This window comes from Microtus oregoni, unplaced genomic scaffold (assembly GCF_018167655.1).
Source record: "Microtus oregoni isolate MIOR12 unplaced genomic scaffold, Mior012 000031F_ref0000149, whole genome shotgun sequence".
In the NCBI taxonomy this organism is placed as follows: domain Eukaryota; kingdom Metazoa; phylum Chordata; class Mammalia; order Rodentia; family Cricetidae; genus Microtus; species Microtus oregoni.
In genome coordinates, this window is record NW_024543090.1 from 16,986,588 (window position 1) to 17,007,635 (window position 21,048).

The 21,048-nt window shown below is 39.7% G+C and overlaps 1 protein-coding gene across 5 annotated transcripts in view; it reads left to right on the top strand.

The window, feature by feature from the left end:
- The window catches only part of Cdin1 (CDAN1 interacting nuclease 1), a 213,810-nt gene that overhangs the window by 14,176 nt on the left and 178,586 nt on the right, over positions 1 to 21,048 (top strand). The window contains exon 1 of one of the 5 annotated variants that reach the window (XM_041679309.1): positions 8,196 to 8,343. The exons of the other annotated variants lie outside the window; for them this stretch is intronic. Coding sequence (XP_041535243.1) covers positions 8,309 to 8,343 — 35 coding nt within the window. The 5' untranslated portion in view covers positions 8,196 to 8,308. Of the gene's footprint in view, positions 1 to 8,195; positions 8,344 to 21,048 lie in introns of those variants that run through there. 5 annotated transcript variants of the gene reach the window in all.

Sequence of the window (21,048 nt, forward strand, 5' to 3'; positions counted from 1 at the left end):
GAAAACTATTCAACTTATCGTCCTAAATTTAAGACTATAAGAGTAAATATTTTGAAACAATGAAATTCATGGAGAGGGAAAATAAAGTAGCTTCATATTTATTGTTCAGTCAAATATTGAACTATTTGAGTTTTTTTCTGACTAAGTGCTGGGTCCTAGCCTTTTTCTCTGATTGTCCTGGGAGCAGAAGTTGTCTGTAAAACCCAAATTTAAAACTCCTGGTGCACTGTTGTTGCCCCCCCCCCCCAGTCTTGTTCCTTAACCTACTTAGATTTCTTTAAAAAATTTTCTTTTGGTCATTGCTATGACCCAGCCTTTGCTCTTGTAACAAGAAAGGATGAGCTAATCTAATCTTGTGTTTATTCTATTGGAGGAAATGGGCAATACAGCACACCCTGGGCATTTACACGGGTTATCACTTAAGACCACTGCAAATCCTCAAGGTCTCAGTTAGAATCTTGTAGGATATCCAGAACCTGCAAATCTGTGGGATGAGAGTGTTTGGTTAGGTGTACTCATCAGCCAGCTCACCCACTGCTTCCTCAGATCATCTGTGATGGGGAAGATTCGGATGTGCCCACAGCAGGCTTCTAAGTCACTGTTCATCATGTGTTTGTGGTCCCTCTCAGGTAGTCAGAACCCGGCCTGTTCATTCTCCCAGGGATGGAGGATGAATAGAGATGGAAGATAAACACCTCAGATTGATGTTTTTCCTTGTGTCACACTGTAGTCCCCTGAGATCCTGCAGCTTGCGGCGTAGTGCTTGTGACTCAGGGTCGAGTAAGACTCCGGTGGGTGCCTTGCTTGTAGATAGGATCTCAGAGACACAGCATTGTCTAATCAGCTTCCCTCAAACCACACAAGAAATTAGACCGGCGATTAATTTTTTCGATTCTTTTTCGTTCCTGTTCACAGTTCTCTCAAGCTGCTATCTTTTGCTTAAGGTATGTTATTCCACTATTTGTTTTTGCTGATAATATTGGTAGGCAAAGCTGTAAAGTTTGAAATTAACTTGCACTTCAAGCCTCATTTAGCTAAGATGGTAAATGGAGTGGGGCTGTGAGACAGACACATTGTATAACAGTAAAAAAAAAAAAAAGCCCACAGACTCTTGCGCCTGTATGCATCAGCCTGCATGGAACACACAGCTTGTAGTCGTAGCTTTCTGACAGGTGAAGGGAAAGGTCGTCTCGATCTGTATTCTCTGCAGCCAACCAGTAATGTGTGGACATATAAAGATAAAGCCACCATTCGTCACAAATGCGCATTTTGAATTTTTCTTAGTGCCGTGGTGGCGCGTTCAGTACCTAGATGTACAGATCACAAACACCGCGATCCAGCGGCCTAGAGTGAACTAGTAGTGTTAGGTTCCGATCACATCTAGAGCTGGTCCCAGTTCATTAACGCTAAATGCAGATACCCGTAGAGAGGTCCTGCCAGAACTCTGGCTGCTTGTCTTTCCACACTTGTTCTGCAGTTGGAGAGCTGACGCGCACGCCAGTGGCCAGGCAGATGTAGTGACAGTAGCAGTGACGTCAAAGCAGGATCTGTGCCTGCAGGACTGTGGACCTGACTGCTGCCAGGGCTTCTCCATGGGCATCCAGTCTAGACCTTAACTCCCCCACCTCCCAACCCTTTAAAAAAAAGATCCTGGGTGTTTAATGTTTTCAGTTTGCTTGAATTCTTAAAACACCATGTAGGTCAACATTTTCCTGGCCGAACAGAGTAAGTCTGTGAGCTGAGTTTGGCTGATGGCCGGTGATTGCTGGAACTGTCTCTTCTTGGCTCCGGAGAGTTGATTTTGAGTATCTTCTCCTGACCCTATGGCCTGTAGCTCACACTGGTTGCTAGACGTCTGTGGTCAGGGTGTTTACACCATAGAAATTAGCAAATGGTGCAAATCTGGGCTCCCCTTAGCCTCAACCTTGAACCCACCCAAAGGCAGTTGTTTAACTCCAAATGCCACAGTTTAAGACTTTGCATTACATATTATAGCACTATAACATGACTTTAATAGAAATTTCTTAATCCAATTTGTTTTCATTATTTTAATTTTTTTTCAGAAAAGGAGCTCAAACTACTTCCATTTGCTTTCCATTCATTCTTGTCGTGTTAGACTTTTTTCTCCTTATATGTGCAGTGTAAAATTCCAACATTACACCCTTACAGTACGGAGTAATAGCAGGTATTGTAATGTATCACACGATGGACATTTGAACTGAAGAAAGTTTTCTTCTTGACTTTTTTATAAAGCCATATTGCAGATTTCTCCTTTAAGAAAATTAATCCCTTTCAAATAGATTAATTAGGTAAATTTAAGGATGTTATAGTCCCTTTTAGCAGGGATTTGGAAATGTTCCACCTGAGGGCTTATCTTGTCAGAAGTTATTTCTGGGGAAATTTTAAGCTTAGGAGTTACCCTTTTAATTACTAGTTGTTCCAGCATTAGAAGTGACTATCCTGTTCAGCAATTACAGTGAAAGACAATGGGAAACTCTTAATTGATTACAAATTAATTTAGTGCCATTTTCTACAACTGAAGTGATCTATTTCTTCTTTTCTTCTTTTTTATATCATAATTATTAATCACTAAAGATTATGATGGGCTGAGGCGAGAGAGGGCGTAGTAGGGAGTGTGCTTGCTGTGCAAATGTGGCCCCTAGAACCTGTGTGAAAGCTGAGTTGGTATGGTGGCCTCCTGCAGCTCCAGCATTCGGAACTGGAGATGCGGGTTCCCCCGAGTAAGCTGGTTAATTGTGCTAGATACAATGATAGACTTGTCTCAGTTAATAAGGTGGAGAGCCATCCCGGAAGACTTCCGGTGTCAACCTCAGACCTCAAACACAGGCATCACACATGAAAACACACATACAGGCACACCACACATACATGCATGCAAGAAATACCAAGAATGTGACAGAATATAGTTTTCAATAAAATGAAGTCTACAAGCAGGATTGGACAATTTAGAGTGACACATGGAATCCCCTGGGGGTGGCCCACCAGAGTGAGTCAGCTGGGTATACTGTTGAGTTTGGAGAGTTGTAGCTTGTGCTAGACTTTTGGTAGGTCTACTTAGCTTTGCCTGCTTGTGATAATTATTTTATAAATTATGGGCCCAAAGCATATTACTATGAACCCCATGAGGCTGTGAGAGTTTTTAGTTTTAAATGCTTTCTTTAAAAAAAAATAATTTTTATGTTATGTGTATGGGTGTCGGGTTCCCTGGAACTGGAATTGCAGACAGTTGTGAGCGGCCATTTGGGTGATGGGAATCAAACCTGGGTTCTCTGGAGGAGCAGCCAGTGCTATTAACCACTGAGCCATCTCTCCAACCCCCTTAAAGACTTTCAGAAGTTGGTTTGAAGAACTTGATTCCTGGAAATAAATATACAGATGTGTGTCCTTGACTTCCTTGCCAGGTAACCTAGGATGGGTCTCTTCATTCCTTGACGGTACCTTTATTTATAAAATGAAATTATTACCAATTCAAATGAGAAAGAACATGTAATATAGTGAACACCATTCTTGATACCTTGACTAGCACAGATCTTGTTATTGTTACTGTTGTTTATTCAAGGGTGTTCGTTGCAGTGCTCTTTAAGGTATGGGGATTAGACTTAAATTATTAGAAGGGAAAGGATTTTGCCTAACACCAGCCTTTTGTTGTCTATTTTCCAGAGTGCTTTCCTTTGTAATCTCCAAGATGATAGGTAGCTTGCTGGTTTTTTATTTTTAGTAAATTGTGTTGAAATCTTGATGACATATTCTGTTGATGTAGAGCTTTCTCTCTCTCTCTCTCTCTCTATATATATATATATATATATATATATATATATGTTTTATATATAAACATACATACATATATGTTTTAAATGAATTTTCTTCTCCCCCAAAGTAGTGTTTTATGAATACTACTTAAGACGGAGTAAGTCACAAAGTTAAAAACTGGGAATTTAAAGTATTTTTTCATGTAATTATTTTTTCTCTGGTGCAGTGGTTTTCAGCCTTCCTAATGCTGTGATCCTTTAATACAGTTCCTCAAGTTGTGGTGACCCATAAAATTAGTTCATTGCTACTTCATAACTGTAATTCTGCTACTATTATGAATCTTAATGTAAATATTGAATATGCAGAATGTCTGATATTGAACCCCAATGGAGTCATGACCCTCAGGTTAAGAACTGCTGCTCTAGTGAAAACTTTGTTCTCAATTTGATATTTGCATTTATTGGTGTATTTAACTGAATACCAGTTTAGATTCTGAGTTCTGCTTATCAGGAAGCAGCTGGAATCCAAAAACCGTGTTTAGGTGTCTGTCTTCAGGACATGGTGGACTCGATCATCACATGAATGTGACTTTGGTTCTAGTGTTTAATGCAAGCATTATCAGCTTTGAAGAATGTGTCTCTAAATAAGCTCAAGCCATTTGTCATGCTAGTATTGACTACGTGCAGACTAATGGAAAATACAGAGTTGCATTAAGTTTATAATGAGCCTAGAATTATTATTATTCCTTAAGTCTTTGCTTTTATTAATATGTCGTGTTCTAGAATGCTGCCTTCTAAGATAGCCTTTAATTTCTTTTACTTCACAGTTGAGTGATAATGACTTGGGCAAGACCTCACCCTTCTCCTTCCTTTTTTTCTTCCTCACATAGGTTCTGCAAGACTGTATTCTAGGTCAAAAGAGAAGCTTTGAGTTAGGTCTATTTCACTTCATCTGGTTCAAATGAAAGTGTTAAAATAGCTTAGAGATCTTTGTCCTTTTGCAAAAATAATACTTAAAATCTTGAATGTCATTGACAAAATGTTGCCCGCAGCCTAAGTCTGCAGAAGTAAGCCGTAATTATGCTACAGATTATATGTTTGGGGACTCATATTTGCCATCGAGTTCTTCTGAAGTGTTAAGACATTGGGTCGCTTTATTTCATCTGGTGGAGGTGTATAGGGAGTCTAGATTTGGCACATTGTCATGAAAAATATTTTATTCATGTGATAGCTTTTTAGACAATTGTATTCTGTATTATATTACAGCGGCACAATAAATTGCTGGATAAACTGTCTGCTCAGTATGACTTTACCATGAAAAATTTGATGCATAGTGTAGGAGAGGTTGGAATATATCAACCTTTTCTGACAAGAGACTTTGAATTTTGACCTAATATAGGTGACCTTTGTGCACAATAAAAGTGAGCTTAATCTCAAGGTTAAGGTTGAGGGGAATGGCAGGGCATGGTGGGGCTTACGCTGTGGGGAGGGGCTTCTCAGCCCCCTAGGTATTGGCTAAGTGAGGCCTCTTACTGGCTTTCTCTCTCTCTCTCTCTCTCTCTCTCTCTCTCTCTCTCTCTCTTCCATCTTATTTTATAAACTAAAAGCATCTCTAGACGCTTATTTATAGCACACACTGACTGTTAAACAGCACCCTGCTTCCTCCACTCTGCTCTGTGTTTAATTGTGCTAAGTTCTTCTGTTTTTGCATAGATTATTTCTGAGTGAAAGGTCTGAGTGTGATATTGTCTCTCTCACAGATAAGCTAGCTATATAGCTAAAAATAAAAATGTTCTATGGCTCATAGGGCAGATAGCTGACATATATAAGCTTGGAACTGAAAATATATGTTCTTTAAGGAGGGTTTTGTGGTTTGTTTTTTTTTTTCCATTGACAGGTTGAACTTTTGTCACTGAACTTTAGAGCGGTCAGAAGAGTTTTAAGTGGGGCATGGCTTTAGATAGATTGTAATTAAGAGGACTCATGTAAGTTATTGTTTCAATAGGCTCTTGTGATTTTGAGGTTGGTCCCTCCCCCCAAATTTCCTTTGAAATGCGTTGACTTGCATTATAATATAGTATAGCATAATGTGACAATATAAAATAATTTTGCGTGTTTTGCCTACTTTACCTAGAAGGCAGATTGTTTTTAAATGTAAATTACACTGTTAAATCCTTCACCTTGAATGCTGTATTATAAATAAAAGGATAGCCTATCAAACATTAGGAAAAGCCTCTAGGTCTTACAGTATCCGAACACCTATTGAATATTCTGCTCAAATAATTGGTTGGAACAACAGATAGTGGAGGAGAGTGTCAGAGGCTCGAATGGAAAGAACTTCTCCTTTTTTAATCGAGCTTGCAAAATCTATTCCCCAGGACTGATCAGCTCTGAAGCACTGGGGTTTGATGATGAGGATGGCAGGAAACCATGCTTTCAGGACATAACGCATTGACGAGGCCATCCATCATTCGTTAGCATACGCCGAAATGTGGGCTGTGTGTGCAGAGGCTTGTGATTTAGTAAATACTTGGGAGATGAATAGAGCTTACACACGGGGGAAGATATTGCTGTCCTTCAGCAGCCTGAGACCCAGGCGCCTGCTGAGAAGGCCATCTGACGGCACATCATCAGTAACTGGCCTGTCACAGTCAGCGGTGCCCACCGACCATCACCAGTATATTAAATGCATTTTTAATATCTGCTTGAGTAGATTTAATGAAGAAAATTTAGTTTCCATACTCCAAGCACTGCTTCTTCAAGTGTTGGAAAGCATGGACTCTTCCCTGCACACAAAAGGAGGACGATCATGTTAGCAGCTGATTGGAAAGGGGTTCAGATAGAAATAATGTACACACACACACACACACACACACACACACACACACACCACAAAAGTTTTTTTTTTTTTTATCAGAATGGGTGTCTTGTTGGTATAAAAGCTCATTTACAAAAAGAAAGGAAGAAAGAAACCTGTAGATTTTGGGTTATTTTCTGAGCCCTCAACTCTTCTTCAAAGCTCTTTGTGTGGTAAAGGACTGTAGATCTATGGCTTTGAAGGAACATGTCCGTGTCATGATGTGGCATGGTCTGATGGACCTGTGGGGAGGGATATTCACGTTTTAGTTGTGTTGTGTTTTGAGACATTATTGTATGGTCCTTTGGATTGGTACCTAAAGGTATAAAAGAAGGGTTTTTTTTTTTTAAGTTTGTTGTTTTTAAGTGATAGAAGATTGAACATTAATTGTTAATTTGCTAATCAGTATTTTTTTGTTTGCTGTCATGTAAAAGAATTCAAAATGAGTGAGAAAAATGAGTGTTCTGCTTTCTTAGACTAAGATCTCTTTAAAAATTGTAGTTTTAGTATGTTCCCTTCTGATTAGGCAAAGTATAGACTCACTCTCTAATGACTTTCAATTGCTGGCATTATTTACTACAAAACAGCAAGACAACCAATTAGATATTGTTGCAAGTGGGCACTTTAAAGGTTTCCCTCTTTAAAAAAAAACACAGGAGACTATGCTCTGGTGTTCACAGAAGCAGCAGCTTAGGAATGGGATCTATAAATCTGACTCCTGCATGTGTCAAAACAGTAATGTATTAAATGCATATTATTATAAAAATTTAAGACATGTCTTAAACACACTTACATTTTTATAACACATGGCAATATTAAATAATACATTTCCTTGTTAGCATCTGTTTGCCGTCATTGTTGGCAAGACCTGTGATTTATTGCTTAAATTAATGACCAAGACCGTTTTGGACCTGATATATGCCCCTAAGCTTATTACATCACTAAATAAAGTAAAATGTATGTGCTTGTGACAAAGTTATTTTTATAATTGTTTATCCCTTTAAAGTGCTCTATTCAGCGATTCGCTGCAAGGGTCACAATGGTTGGCTTGTGACCAGAAAATAATCTCAGAAAGGTAAAATATATTTCTTGTCTAGAAGTAAAACGCCGGAGTGATGGTGATGATAGGGGACCCAGCAGGAACACACCGCACAGCACTTAAACCCTTTCTTCAGTGTTTCTGGTGAACTCTTACCGCGTGCTAATGTTCAGCCTCCCTGCCTTCATCCCAGCTCTCAGGCTGCAGAGCTGAGAACCGACATACAAAGACATGCATGTGGCCCAAACATTTTGCTGTGACCCCAAACCGCAAAGGTTAACTCGTTCTTAACTCAGTGTTCTGCAGGTGCCATTGTCACCACGCCTTAGACTAGGTTCCTTTCCTGTTTTCAGTCTGGAGGTGGGACCTCGCTGTTCTGTGCTGAACTCTATTTGACTTCATAGACTTTATCTTTCTTTTCTGAGGATCCGGTGTGACAGCCTCTTGTGTATTTTTACAGTGCTCTGTAATTCATCGGAAGGCACTCTGCCACCTGACTTGCAGTGCGGTATTATATGGCTCCCTGGTTTTCTTGCTCAACATGAAGTTTCTCATTGACTGTCAGCCCTCCTGTCATGGGAGGGAGAGGTGGAGATCTTGAGAGCTAAAGCCCTGCTTCTGCACCGCAGTGTCTGTCTTGAAATGAAGTTGCCTTGGATGTTTGCTGTATTACTGTGGTGAGATTATTTTTCTGCATACCTTGGAAGAGTTGGCATTTTCCACTTTCTTGCTTATGTTCATCTCATGTTCCCTGCATTTCCGCCCCCTAGTATTCTTTCCCATAGCAGTTGATCTGATCTTTTTTTTTAGGCTTTCACTCAGAAATGATCAAAGCCAACATACATTCATGTTTTCTTTGAAAAACCTTACTTTCTTAACCTTTTCTCTTTTTAAAATTTATTTTCTTGTTTTGTATTTGACTTCTTTTAGATGATCTTCCTTTGTATACTGGGTTGGCCCGATTTTCGTGAGTGCTGGTATTAAAGCAGGTGCTGCATCCTTCACTCTCTGGCCTTTACCTGGAAGACTTGTCTCCTTAAAACAAGTTTAAAATGTCACTTCTTGTTTCTTTTTTTCTTGATTACATCTATTCTGCCTCCTCCCCTGTTTTCTCCTAGGCCTCTGCTTCCTTTTGCTGTCCTCCCTGTCCCCACCTGTCCCATCCCCTTTTATTATCTTTGAATATTACAGTAGATCCACTAAACTTTTTTCTTCAACAGTTATAGTTACAATTATCTATTCATCTAGAACCTATATATTCCTCTCTTTTGCCTCCTGTTCAATGACCTGTGAATTTCCTTGATATGACTGTTTGGCTGGAATTTTATTTTATTTTTTTAGCTCTTCCATTTAGTACCTAGGGCTGTATTGTATCCTTTCATGCATTTGTTTGGTGAATTCTTGCTAACTGTCAAATGAGGGCCAGTGTTCCTTTATGTTAATGACCCCTTTTGAGGTGGCGACTTAGAAGCAGGTTTGTTCCTCTTGGCCACTATAGTTCTGTGTGGCAGCATACAAAGAGCTTACCAGTGTTTTCTGAGATTGTTTCTTAAACTCTCACTCTGGAGTTAGGATACTTAAGTCCTGTTTTAAAGAAGGAAATATTCAGTTGGCAGTTAGGGATTCAGTCTGCTGTTCTTGGTCTTAAGTGAAATGGAAGAGACCACAGATGTAAGTGCGTGTGTTATGTTTTAGTGTGTGAAACAATGGCTGTAATTTTGTGAGTTGTACTTTGTTGTGTAACTCCAAGGCTAATCAAAATAAATCTTGGACAGTGAGTAAATATTTTGTGTGCATTCTCTGCGCTTTCAGAAGCAATGCTCCATCTATGAAATGTTAGTAAGTATATTAAATAAAAACAATATGATGTACACTATGTCAGATGTGATAAATTATTCGGTACAGAACATTTATACAACATATGTTGAGCTGGTACATGAACAGCTTAATGACTATAAATTATGTTCATCTGCACTGCCATTTTTGTATTTTGTTTAAAATCACACAATTTGCATTATAGATATTTCTACATCTGGGACGGGGAGGGCAGGGCTGAGAAGAAGGCATCAGCAAAGTGCAGGTCATCTCCATGATGCTCTGACAGTGATCTGGGGCTCCTCAGCTGTGCCGTGTACATAACACAGATGTTGGGGAGTCATCTGTCAGCCATGCCTCTCCTATGGAGTTAAAGTTCTAGAGGGAAAAGAATTTGACACCCTGCTGTCACTGTTACATTTTCACAATAGAAGAGCATGCAAATATTGAACCTCCTGCTTTGCCACAGCGTCCTGTCTAATGTCTGTGCTGGTTAGAATAAAAAATCATGGGTGCATCTTGGTCTCGGAGATCTGACAAAGGTCATGCTATGTTGGGCATTTGAATTGGAAATTTTCTGGACGTAGATTTTATAAAGCTCCCACTGTTGTGTGTGGGGAGAATTTCGGCAGGGTTTTGTCCCTGGAGAGGCCTCTTAGGCCCTTTTCTGTCCTATGAATGAATTTAGATGTGAGGTTACTCCTGCCTTAAAACTGGTAAGTTCATTTTGCATACATCCCTAGAGAGAAAAACTGGCAGATGCTTTTATCTTGGAAGTGTTTAAAAGAAAACTGCAGAGCAGGAACAAGAGAGAAAAGGGGCCCTGTGTGGAGTCCCAGAACATTTTGGAAATGGCCAATATGCAGTTTTCATCAGTATGAAGGCGGGGTGCAATATGGTGCCTGCAGCTCACAAGGGAATATGAATGTTGATTAAGCATACTCCCAGGCTTTGAAATTCTGAAAGCAGTGTCAGAATAATGGATGTTGAGCAAATGTCAAGCATTTGTTAATTTCTCTGTTATTTGGAGTTTATCTACCATGATCAATCAAATAAACTAGTGCTTCTCTCTTGTGGCATGTGTCATTGATATGGTGATTAGGTGGCTAGAGAGACCTTCTGCTTTTTTTCCAGGTAACGCATTATAAATGAGCAGAACAGAGCTCTTCAGATAAATTTTTATTTATGATTTGTTTTAGTTGAATTTTTTTTTGTAGCTAACAACTTTGTATTGAACGTGATATTAAAAGGAAAAAAAAAGTCGTGTGCCCAACTTATTCTTCACCACGTTACCATTTGCAACTCCCAAGTTGGCATTGGTGTCTATGCTTGCTGTCTAGGTACAGTTTTCATAAGTTTAGAAAACTTTGATACAAAACTGGCTGAACAAAACTGCCCTGAAGGAGTTCTAGCCTGTTCACGTTCTTTTTCACTCCTGGTCTTCCCGCTCCCTTACATTCCCAGTGGTTAGTTTCAATTTAGATATTGGTTTCAATCCTTTAGAGGCAGTGCACGGATTTCCTTTGTGTGATCTGAAGTCATTTTATCTTGTTATCTCTATGCTCTTTGGAGGATCAGAAAGCTTTTGCAGCATTTGCTCAAAGCACTAAGTAGACTGTGCAATGATAATGTTTGCAGATAGGAAGGGTAGTTTCTCTTTAGAATGTGAGTGACTTTACTAATTGAGAGTTCATTATGGCTTCACACCAGGCACTCTGTGTGAGTGCCCTGACCCCGAGATGGGGTAAGTTAGAAGGGGGCAGTCTTCATGCACAACCTTTAAGCAGGAAGCCATACAGATTTATGATTAAAAATTTGTTTTTTTTCTTTGTCATTTTCATATGATCCTAGGCTGACATCATTCTGATGAGACACGTGCATTGCATACCAGTCCTGACCATGTCAACTTTATACATCTGTGCTCTGTGGCATGGATATAGCTGCAAACCTGGACCTTTTTGAATGATCTGCCCCATTATCAAAACCCACTGAGCCTTTCCTTCTAATGACTCACAGCTGAGCAGCCATAAAACACTGTGTGACCATATCACACACTGCGCTTTCTGGTGACCTCTTTAATTATCTTAACCTGCCAACATGTTCCAAGTATGGCAGTTTCCCAAGCAGAAGAAAGGTTTCAGCTTCCCCATCATCCTAACTGTGTAATTTTAGTCACTTGGCTTTGGCCTTCTCTGGAAATCCTAGCCCTCTAAGTAAAGTCCTGCTTGGCCAGTGGTGCTGTGCTCCTTCCAGCATCATAAACCAGGCAGCAGTGTTCACTGGCAGAAAGCTTATCATAGCTATGACGGGCTGGAGCATCCCCAAGTTGTTAACGTGCATCATTCAGCCAAAGCGCTCATGTTCTCATCAACAGGCAGCTCAAGTGGGTTCTGTTTATAGCCATGAATCTTACTTTTCCTAGTTGACATTCGAAAGGCATGGATAATTTTGTTTTGGTGTTGAAAATTGCTGTATAATAATTTGAGAAAGACTGACTTTGAGCTTCTGTGATTCTTAAGCATGTTTACTCAGAGGGAGTGGATCCCAGGAAGTACTCCAGGGATAGGCTGAGAGTCTCCCATGGCAGGATGAGACTACTCTAGTGGCAGGTGGATACTCCCGTGGCAGGATGAGTGTTCCACTAACAGGTAGGCCCTGTGTCCCACTAGCTCCTAGCTCCTGAGTCACTTGCCTTCCTCTTATATCTGCTGATGCTCTCAGATAATGGAAGTTTTCTCCTCTGTGTGTTTGATCGTCTGTTTTTAAAAAGTCTTTGAATGGATGCTATTTTTTCATAGAAACACATTCTAATGATGGCCAAATGCCCATGCACAATGTCTTGCATATTTTTAAGGGTTACAAAGTTTGGTACATTGAGAATGGAACATTTGGAAACATAACTATCATTAATTAGGTTTGCTAAATTAAGGGTATGATGCTATAAGATGACCCTATATCCTGGAGCCATAACCAGTTTTCTCTGTATTGCCAGTCAGTTGTATGTGTCTATGTTTCTAGACTTGATGGCCACTCTGTATTTTAGTGTGAGATGTGATGACTCAGAAATTAGCTTTGTTTCTTTTTTAATTCTATTATGTATTCATTTCTCTCTCTCTCTCTCTCTCTCTCTCTCTCTCTCTCTCTCTCTCTCTCTCTGTGTGTGTGTGTGTGTGTGTGTAGGTGTGCATATGTGTGGAGGCCAGGGGTTAATGTGTGTGTTCTTCAGTCACTGTCCATGTTACTTTTTGAGACAAGGTCTCTCATTGAGCCTAGAGCTCACCAGTTCACATAGCTGTCTGATCCTCTTGTCTGTGTTCCCCAGTGCTGGATTACAGGTGCACACCAGGCTGGCTTGTGCACAAGTGCTGGGAATGGAACCCAAGGCTTGACGCCTTACATCATGAGCCATCTTCCCAACTCCAGTTCCTTTGTACTGAAACTGCCTTTCTTGCCTGCCTTGTGAGTGTTTGAAGGAGACTCTTGAAGAGGAGTTGTTGCTGGGCAAAGGCAGTGTCGTGGCCCACAAATGTATAGGTTCACTCCCCTCCATGGTAAAGACTCTGTCCGAAAGCATTCGATTAAACTACTTGTTTTTGTTTGTTAGCAGAGAGAGTATTTTATACTTAGTAATAAGCCTTGTCTCCTTCCTTATTTACTAACCCTTATTTATGCCCCCTCCCCTTCTCTGTGCAGACCCTGGAGACACATTTCCTCCTACTTGCTTCCTTCACTCTCTTCTCTAGGGGCGAATAGCAGATCTTGAGGAGGAAGAAAGTGAAGGATTACATAAGTACTTCTTTTGAGTATCAGAGAAGTAATTCAGAATAGAACTTTTTGGTCAACTGTTAAAACTTTTGTCTAGAAAGGAAGACTGTAGTAATTTGGGAATTTCATCCTACAGTTTAAGAAGCATTTTTGTAGACCTGCTTTTTCTTTTTTTGTGATTCTCACAGATAGGGTGGGTTTACCCATTGGATAGTTTCAATTTTTTCTTATTTTTGTGCGGACTTTTTATTTTCCCAAGAGTTGCATTTATTTTTAAGAGCAGTGTGAAGTTACTTCTGTTACATCATGAAAACTCATGGTTTTTTTATCTCAGGGTGAAGTGAAGAGGTTCGAATCTTATTCTGTTCAGAAGAGACCCATTTCTGTCACAGAACTGGAGGAACTGCAATATAGAAAGGGAGACAGACTTGAGTAGACGATTACTGTCTGTTTCTTTCTTTGGACCATTTTTAAGGAGGGAAGAAATATCCCTAATGCCATTTCAGAACTGTGCGTGTGCACACGCACGCACGCTCATACAGTTAAAAAAGTAGAAATTAAAATTTTCAGATGAGTAACCCCCTTGACCACACCCTACCCCTCCACAAAGCAGCATCCCTGCATTTGTGAGACATTAGCCATCCCACATTGTGTTTGGTGCTAACTGATTAAACATGTTTTTGGTAAGATTTAGACCATGGAGACAGAACTTTTAGTAGCGAGGCACTTCCGTATCTGACTGTAAAGGTTTTACACGGAAGTGTTCCCTCAGTGTAAGTTCCCGGTAGCAAACAACAAAACCTTCAGGACTTCCAAGAAGCAGACAGCGAGTTTTGGTGTAATCTGAACTTGGGTGTTTTCCTTTGTGCTCTGGTTCCGCCCCGAAGAGGGTAGTTCTGCACTTGACACATGCAAATGCTAAACGCAGCAGCAGCATGAGGTCTCTGTCATTAGCAGTAATTTATGTAATGAAAGCCACCTGGCTGGTTTTTATAATTAATTGCTTGTAAATAATAAATTTAAATATAATTTATAGTTTTCTAAATTTGATTACTATATAGCCCCAACAACAAACCTAAAAGATAATGATGATTTCACAATTAAATAGCATATATTTTTAAAAGTGGATGTGTTTTGGAGAATGATGGTGATAATCCATCCCCTGCTAGCATTTTTCTAGTTGGGATGCTGATTTTGAAATTCTCCCTAATTTATTCTTCATATTGTTACTTTAGTTGATCTTTTAATATATAATTTAATCCACAGAAGAAAATAAACTAATTAACACAGATGAAGCTAACTCTACTGAAAAATGTTTTAAAAACCATTTTATAAAATTTTAGGTATATTTGAAAAAAAGTTTACATATGGATGAAGAACTTAAGCACCTATATTGGTTTGTTATCCATTGTGGTGATAGTAAGAGGCTTTGCTTGGAAGATGCATCAAGTACTAAAGTTAGCCATTCATTTAGGAAAGCTTTACGGGATCTCTTCATTCATGTAGCCTGGTGTCTCAGCTGCCAAAGCCTTGTTCTGATGCAGAGGCAGGTATTAGCGATTCTCATGACTTCAAGAGAATGGAGAATTTGGAGCCTAGTCCTTGGTGCTCTTTCATTCAAAGAGAAAGAAAGGAAGGGCAGAAAGAGGGTAGAGAAAAGAATGGAAATTATGGTTTTATTTTTAAGACTGACAATTATGTTTTCTGACATCTCTATAAAATCTTCTCAAACTTTATACATTGGTTTTTTAAAATTAATTTCTCTTTCCTAAAATGTATCTCTATTTAAAACTATGTCCTTTAAATATTTACTGTCATTTTGTTTTATAGCAATAAAATTACTGTCATTGCCAATTTATGGAATGTGTAGAATACACTAGGATTAATAGGCTAGAAAACTATATAGCTCTGAGCTATAGGCATAAACTAAAAATCATTTTCCTCTGTATGAGACCCTCAGCAAGTCTTGTCATAATTTAGATAAATCAGTACTGCTGTTTTATTAGTTGGATCTAGATTTTTTTTTTGATCTACAATTCTCTATGTTCCTTGTAGAAGACCAGCTAGATCATGAAAATCTTAGTTTTGTTAAATAACAGAATTGCATGTTGACTGCTCATGCGTGGAAGGAGTCAACGAAGGGCTGTATGTGCAGAGGTTACTTATGAAAAGGCTGTGGCTTCTGTCTTTGGTCAGTGTGACCAGCATCAATCACCTCAAGAGCTGACATCACACTTGTTCGGTGCCTGCTTTCTGAGGCCTCTAATAATCCCTCAAGAATTTAGAATGTTGTTGACTGTCCTCATTTTCATCACTGAAGAAAGAGGCTTTGGAACAGGTGCAGGCATGGGGAATACTAATTGTAGGGTGTGCTTAATCTGTCCAGCAGGGAGAGGGACTCCAAATTTGGTATCTTAGAGCACAGAGTGACCTTTTAAAGTCCTATGATGAGAATTGCCAACAATTGCAACAGGCTAATTATACCCACAAGGAGTTGTGAAGTGCTTTCAAGTTTCCTGTACACCTAGAAGTTCAGCCACCGGTTTGAAGTCATTAAGGTCTGACAGTTGCACTCCCTTCCAGGGCTCCTGCGATAAGACTTGATTGCAGAAGTGGGAATTTGACCACAGCTTATCATTGCTTTGTTAGCTTGCTTACTTACAGACAAGGAGGGTGGGGTTTTTTGGTTTTGCTTTGTTTTTCTTTTTGACTGTTATCTCATCCAGTTCCACATTCCTAGCCTCTTCTCTTTCTGCAGATAGGAGCTCACAACAGATAACCTTGATGCTGATTTTTTCCTAAGAAAGTTACACACTGACAGAGTTACATATATTTTGTATATAAACACGCAGTATATTGGACATATCATTTGTGTATTTATAATTTAACCTATGTGAGTTTGGGTGTTTCTGTTTCCCTTTACACTATTTCAGATGTAGCAGCTGTTTCTGTGTAATTTTTGGGTTATATTTGTTTGTTTGCTTGTTGTCCTACTGTGTGTGGTGCTGAAGATCCAGCCTGAGAGTCTTCCTGCGCGGCAGGCAAGTAAGTGCTCAGGCATGGAGCTAACCCTCTCACTTCCAGCCTGTTTTTGTTGTTACCTATGAAAAGGTGCACACATCCTTTCTGGCTTAGAAAATAATTGAACATGCAACCTTTGTTTGCATATAGTTGACCACGGTTTGAAGTTGATGAGAACAGAGAAATTAATTTTGGATCCTTGCCTGTGGGTCCCTGGGCAGACAGGAAACCTTTTCTCTTGAATAAGGGAACAAATGGTGTGGGTGACCACATGAAAAGAGGTGGGTAGCAAGCACTCGGGGCCTCATACTGGAACCTCAGGACCACAGCACTTAACTGAAATTGCTTTTCATTACCTGCTTGAAAAGCAACCAGAATAAGTCATATAGAATTAAGGTGACAAGGTTTCTGGGTGAGACCAGTCTCTGGTAATTTAATTTCCCTTTTTAGTGTCTTTGTATGTACCTAAGTATGATTGTTTCTGTTTCACCATGGATTTCCTAATACATAGTGAAATTTTAGTTCAATTTGTTTTCTTTTGGGTTAAAATCTGTTTAGAGGAGTTACAATTCCCACAGGCTTTGGGGCATGATGTAGATTTTGTCTTCCCAAAAGGTATTCTCATGTTTAGCTGTATTCCCAACAGTTACCAGCAAGGCCTCTTTGTGCAATTAGGGGTGGTTAATTTACTGTAAGTAAAGTTGCTCCCTGTCTAGGGATTAACTGAAGCAGGTTGGAAGTCTCAGAGAGACTTTTGAGTTTACTTTCAAAGTGGGAGTTGATTTCTTAACTTTCTACTGCTGTTTTGGTGGCAGTGTCTGGGTTAATTTGTGATCTTGGTGACAGCAGGTGTTCTTGGTTCTGATTCCCGAGGACGTATAAACTCTGTGGGGTAAAATGTAAGTGTCACTAGAAACCCTGAGCAGCAGGTGCATTTGTGCGTGGTCCACATAGACAGTGAACGGGAAGGAGCTTCTGCTTGTCTCCGTTAGCGTTCTGTCGCTGGTCGGATGGCTGGAAAGTATGAACAGGGTCAGGCTTGTGTTCAGTGGATAGCTGGTACCTCAGGGAAATAAAACCTAGGGGAAGTTAATGATGTAGCTCACAGGAGAACAGAAAGATGTAATGTTACAATATTTAAAGTTATCTATGGAGAATAGCATATTCACTAAAGAACATTCTTTGCTAGAAAGGTTTACAGTGTAGTACGTGCCATGAAATGTCTTACTTCTTGTGACCCCTTGTGAGTGGGAGCACATTCTCTGGTTCTTCGTTTCTCCAGGGGAGGGAAATGAAAACAACAACAAATGACTCAATGAATCGCAATCAATTTCTTTGAGATCAGTCTCATTTTTATTTTATTTTATTTTATTTTGTGGGTATTTATTTATTTTGAGGCTGACTATCACAAAGCAGTTCTAGCAAGCCTGTAACTCCCTGTGTAGCCCAGGCAGGCTCTGCCTGCATCTGCCTTCCTGAGTGGTGGGATTAAAAGAGTGCACCACCACACCTGACCGCCCTGACTCCTTTTCTCTTCCTCTGTCTTCCCTTACCTTTCTTCTTTCTAAATGAGAGCTGAATTTGTTATAAGTGTGTAAATGTTTATTCTTCTTTTGGTTAGAATTTTTCTTACAGAGATTCATGTCCTGTCCACAGTTACTCTCAAAATGTGGGGCCCAGTGAGTAAAGTGCTCGCTGCTCAAGCATGAAAACAGAAGGTAAAGAGTCAGGCCTGGTGATGCTCGCCGTCCTGGTGCTGAGGAGATGGAGATGGAGGTAGAGTCAGGCCTGGTGATGGTGTCTTAATGCTGAGGAGATAGAGGCAGAGTCAGGCTTGGTGATGCTTGTTGTCCCAGTGCTGAGGAGGTGGAGATAGCATGTTCCTGGTGTCTGCTGGACAGCCAGCCTAGCCAAATAGGTAAACCCTAGCCTATGTCTCAAAAAAAGTAGGCAGATCTCAGGAAATAACATCTGAGGTAGTCCTATGGCCCCTACATTTATGTGTACACTTACGTACACTCATTTGCACAAATGAACACACGCTATTATCTCAAATGGTTTTTAGTTTCTTACAAATTTGTCAAACTGTCACTATTATCTAATAACAGAATTTTCATCACCCCATAAAGAAACCTGGTAGCCATTTTTACTCCTTACCCCCAGGCAAGCACTAATTCCTATCTGTATATACTTACCTAGCTGTACTTGACATAGAAACTGTGTCACACATTACAGTGGGCTTCTTTTATACAGTCGAATATTTCTGAGGTTCATTTATGATGTTGGAGTTTGGTTTTATTGAAGAACAGTTAGTTGAATGAATATTATACATTTTGCTTGTCTATTCATCAATTTGCAGATACCTTGTTGCTTCTTACTTGATGCTGTTGTGAATAATGCTTCTGTAACATGAGTATGTATGTTTTGTGTTAATGTGTCAGGATGTTTTGTGTGTGTGTGTGTCAGGATGTTTTGTGTTAATGTGTCAGGATGTTTTGTGTGTGTGTGTGTGAGGATGTTTTGTGTTAATGTGTCAGGATGTTTTGTGTGAGTGTGTCAGGATGTTTTATGTGAGTGTGTCAGAATGTTTTGTGTATGTCAGAATGTTTTATGTGAGTGTGTCAGAATGTTTTGTGTATGTCAGAATGTTTTGTGCAAGTGTGTCAGAATGTTTTGTGTATGTCAGAATGTTTTGTGCGTGTCAGAATGTGTTGTGTGAGTGTGTCAGGATGGTTTGTGTGAAAGTGTTTGAATGTTCTGTGTTTCCTGATTAGCTGCTTTGAAGTAGAACTCCTTACCATTTCAAGGAATTGCCAAACTATTTTCCAAGCTGGCTACACTATAGTCCCATCAGCAATATACAAGGATACTGTTTTCCCAGCACCCTCAAATTGACATATCATCCATCTTCTGCAGAATGAAGAGCAACATCTCAGTGTGGTTCAGATTTCTATTTCTTCAATGACTAATGGATAACGTTGGACTTTTTATATGCTAATTGTTGAGTTGCAAGGTTTCTTTGCCTTTTCCTCATGCAAAACCCTTGAGTGTTTTCTCCTTCTCTCATGTTCCTTCCTTATATAGAGTTCTTCAGTTATCCCTTCAGAATGGTCTTCCCTCCAGACGGGAGGCACAGATCTCGCTGTAGAACATCTAGAATCTTCCTGTATGGAAAACCTTGCTCTTTAGTGAAGTTTTTATTATTTAACATAGCTGTTTTTATAACAATTGTTTCTTATTTTAGATAGTATGTTAAATATTAAAAAAATACTTGTCAAACAATATCTTGAATATAATTTAAAGTGTTAGACATGTTTTAATATTGTCTTTTAAAATTATAGACATATATATCTTGATCATGTCATCTAAACTAAATGGTATTTTGATAGGAATTGTTAGTAAATTGCTAAAAGTAAAGGAATGCAGATCAAAAAAAGCATGATTTAGAAAAATAATTGTAGCTGTACAAAACCACAGCTCATCAACTTTAGAGGAGAAAATCTAAACAAAATTCCATTGCTTTAGAAGCGTGAGCCATCACATGTGGCTGTGAAAGGAACCTGCAAGGGGAGCGTTAGGTAGAGTCCCATCCCTGCCCTGGCCATACAGTCTAGTCTGGGGAGCCGGGAAAGCCAGGAGGTCCGGCCCTTACTGTCCTACTGCAGTGTTAATGCCATGGGTCTGGGCACATCGCTCCCTCTCTGGAGTTCTAGTTTGTCTGTGTGAAGAACCAATTCGTCCTTTTGAGTTAGGGATGCAGTGACGATCACAAGGGATATGTAAAAGCTTACATTATGGATTTAGTGCCAGGCTGATGCCCTGCCAGTCTGGAGGCTGCCCTTCTCCCAGAGCTCTGAAAGGAAACTCTGCAGACTCAGGAACGAAGTTCATGCTTCTCCCTCAATGGCACAGTTACCTGACTTCTGACTGGGTTTAGAAATGTGACCATTCCGAGCAGGGTGTGCACCTGCGCCTTCCCTGGCTGAGTGTTAGCTCAGGTGGCTCAGTGTAAGATGTTGCTGATGTAGTTTTTAAGCACTTCTAAGAAGCAGTTCACAAGCATTAGGTAATGTGAAAAACTTTCAGCTGACAGGCAGGTCTTTGCATTAAAGACAAAGCAGATGACAGCTGCCTTAGAGCCCAAGTATAATTGCTTGTTGAAATGATACTTGATGAAAATAAGGGGGCATGTGGAGGGCCACTTGGAATTGTATTGTGAAGAAGCATCTAATTGCTTGCTCCTTATGTCATTTGCTTCTTTTAAGTGACTTAAGCAAGGTAGACTCTGAAATTGTGCTTTTATAAATCGTCTCAATTGTGTAATGCAAACAGTGCAAATGTGTGATTATCCAGGCTCTTTATCTGGCTGCAGTCGGATAGTGTGTCATCTCCTTCGGATAGCAAATAAGATATTGGCTTTTGTGCTGTTTACTTTATGGAAAAAATGAATAGCTTTCTTCACACCTAATTCTTTTGCCACACTTTATCTTTGATTTGGATTGATGCATATGTAAGTCTGGGGTGGTATGTGTACTTGGTTGTACTTTATGTATAGGGACAGTAAGAGCATCTGAAGTCTAGGTCTTAGTTAGATTTTTATCTTGTATTAGACAAAGATATCTGCCTCCTTTCGTGACCATCCCCTCAAGGAAATTAAGTGTCTGCAAAATTGGTGACCTGTTTTTAAGAGGACTTGTAACGTCTTTCTAAATGAAAAATCATTCCAGCAGTACCTAATATTGGCAATTTTCCTCTGTCTGCTTTTAGAACTTATTGGCCAA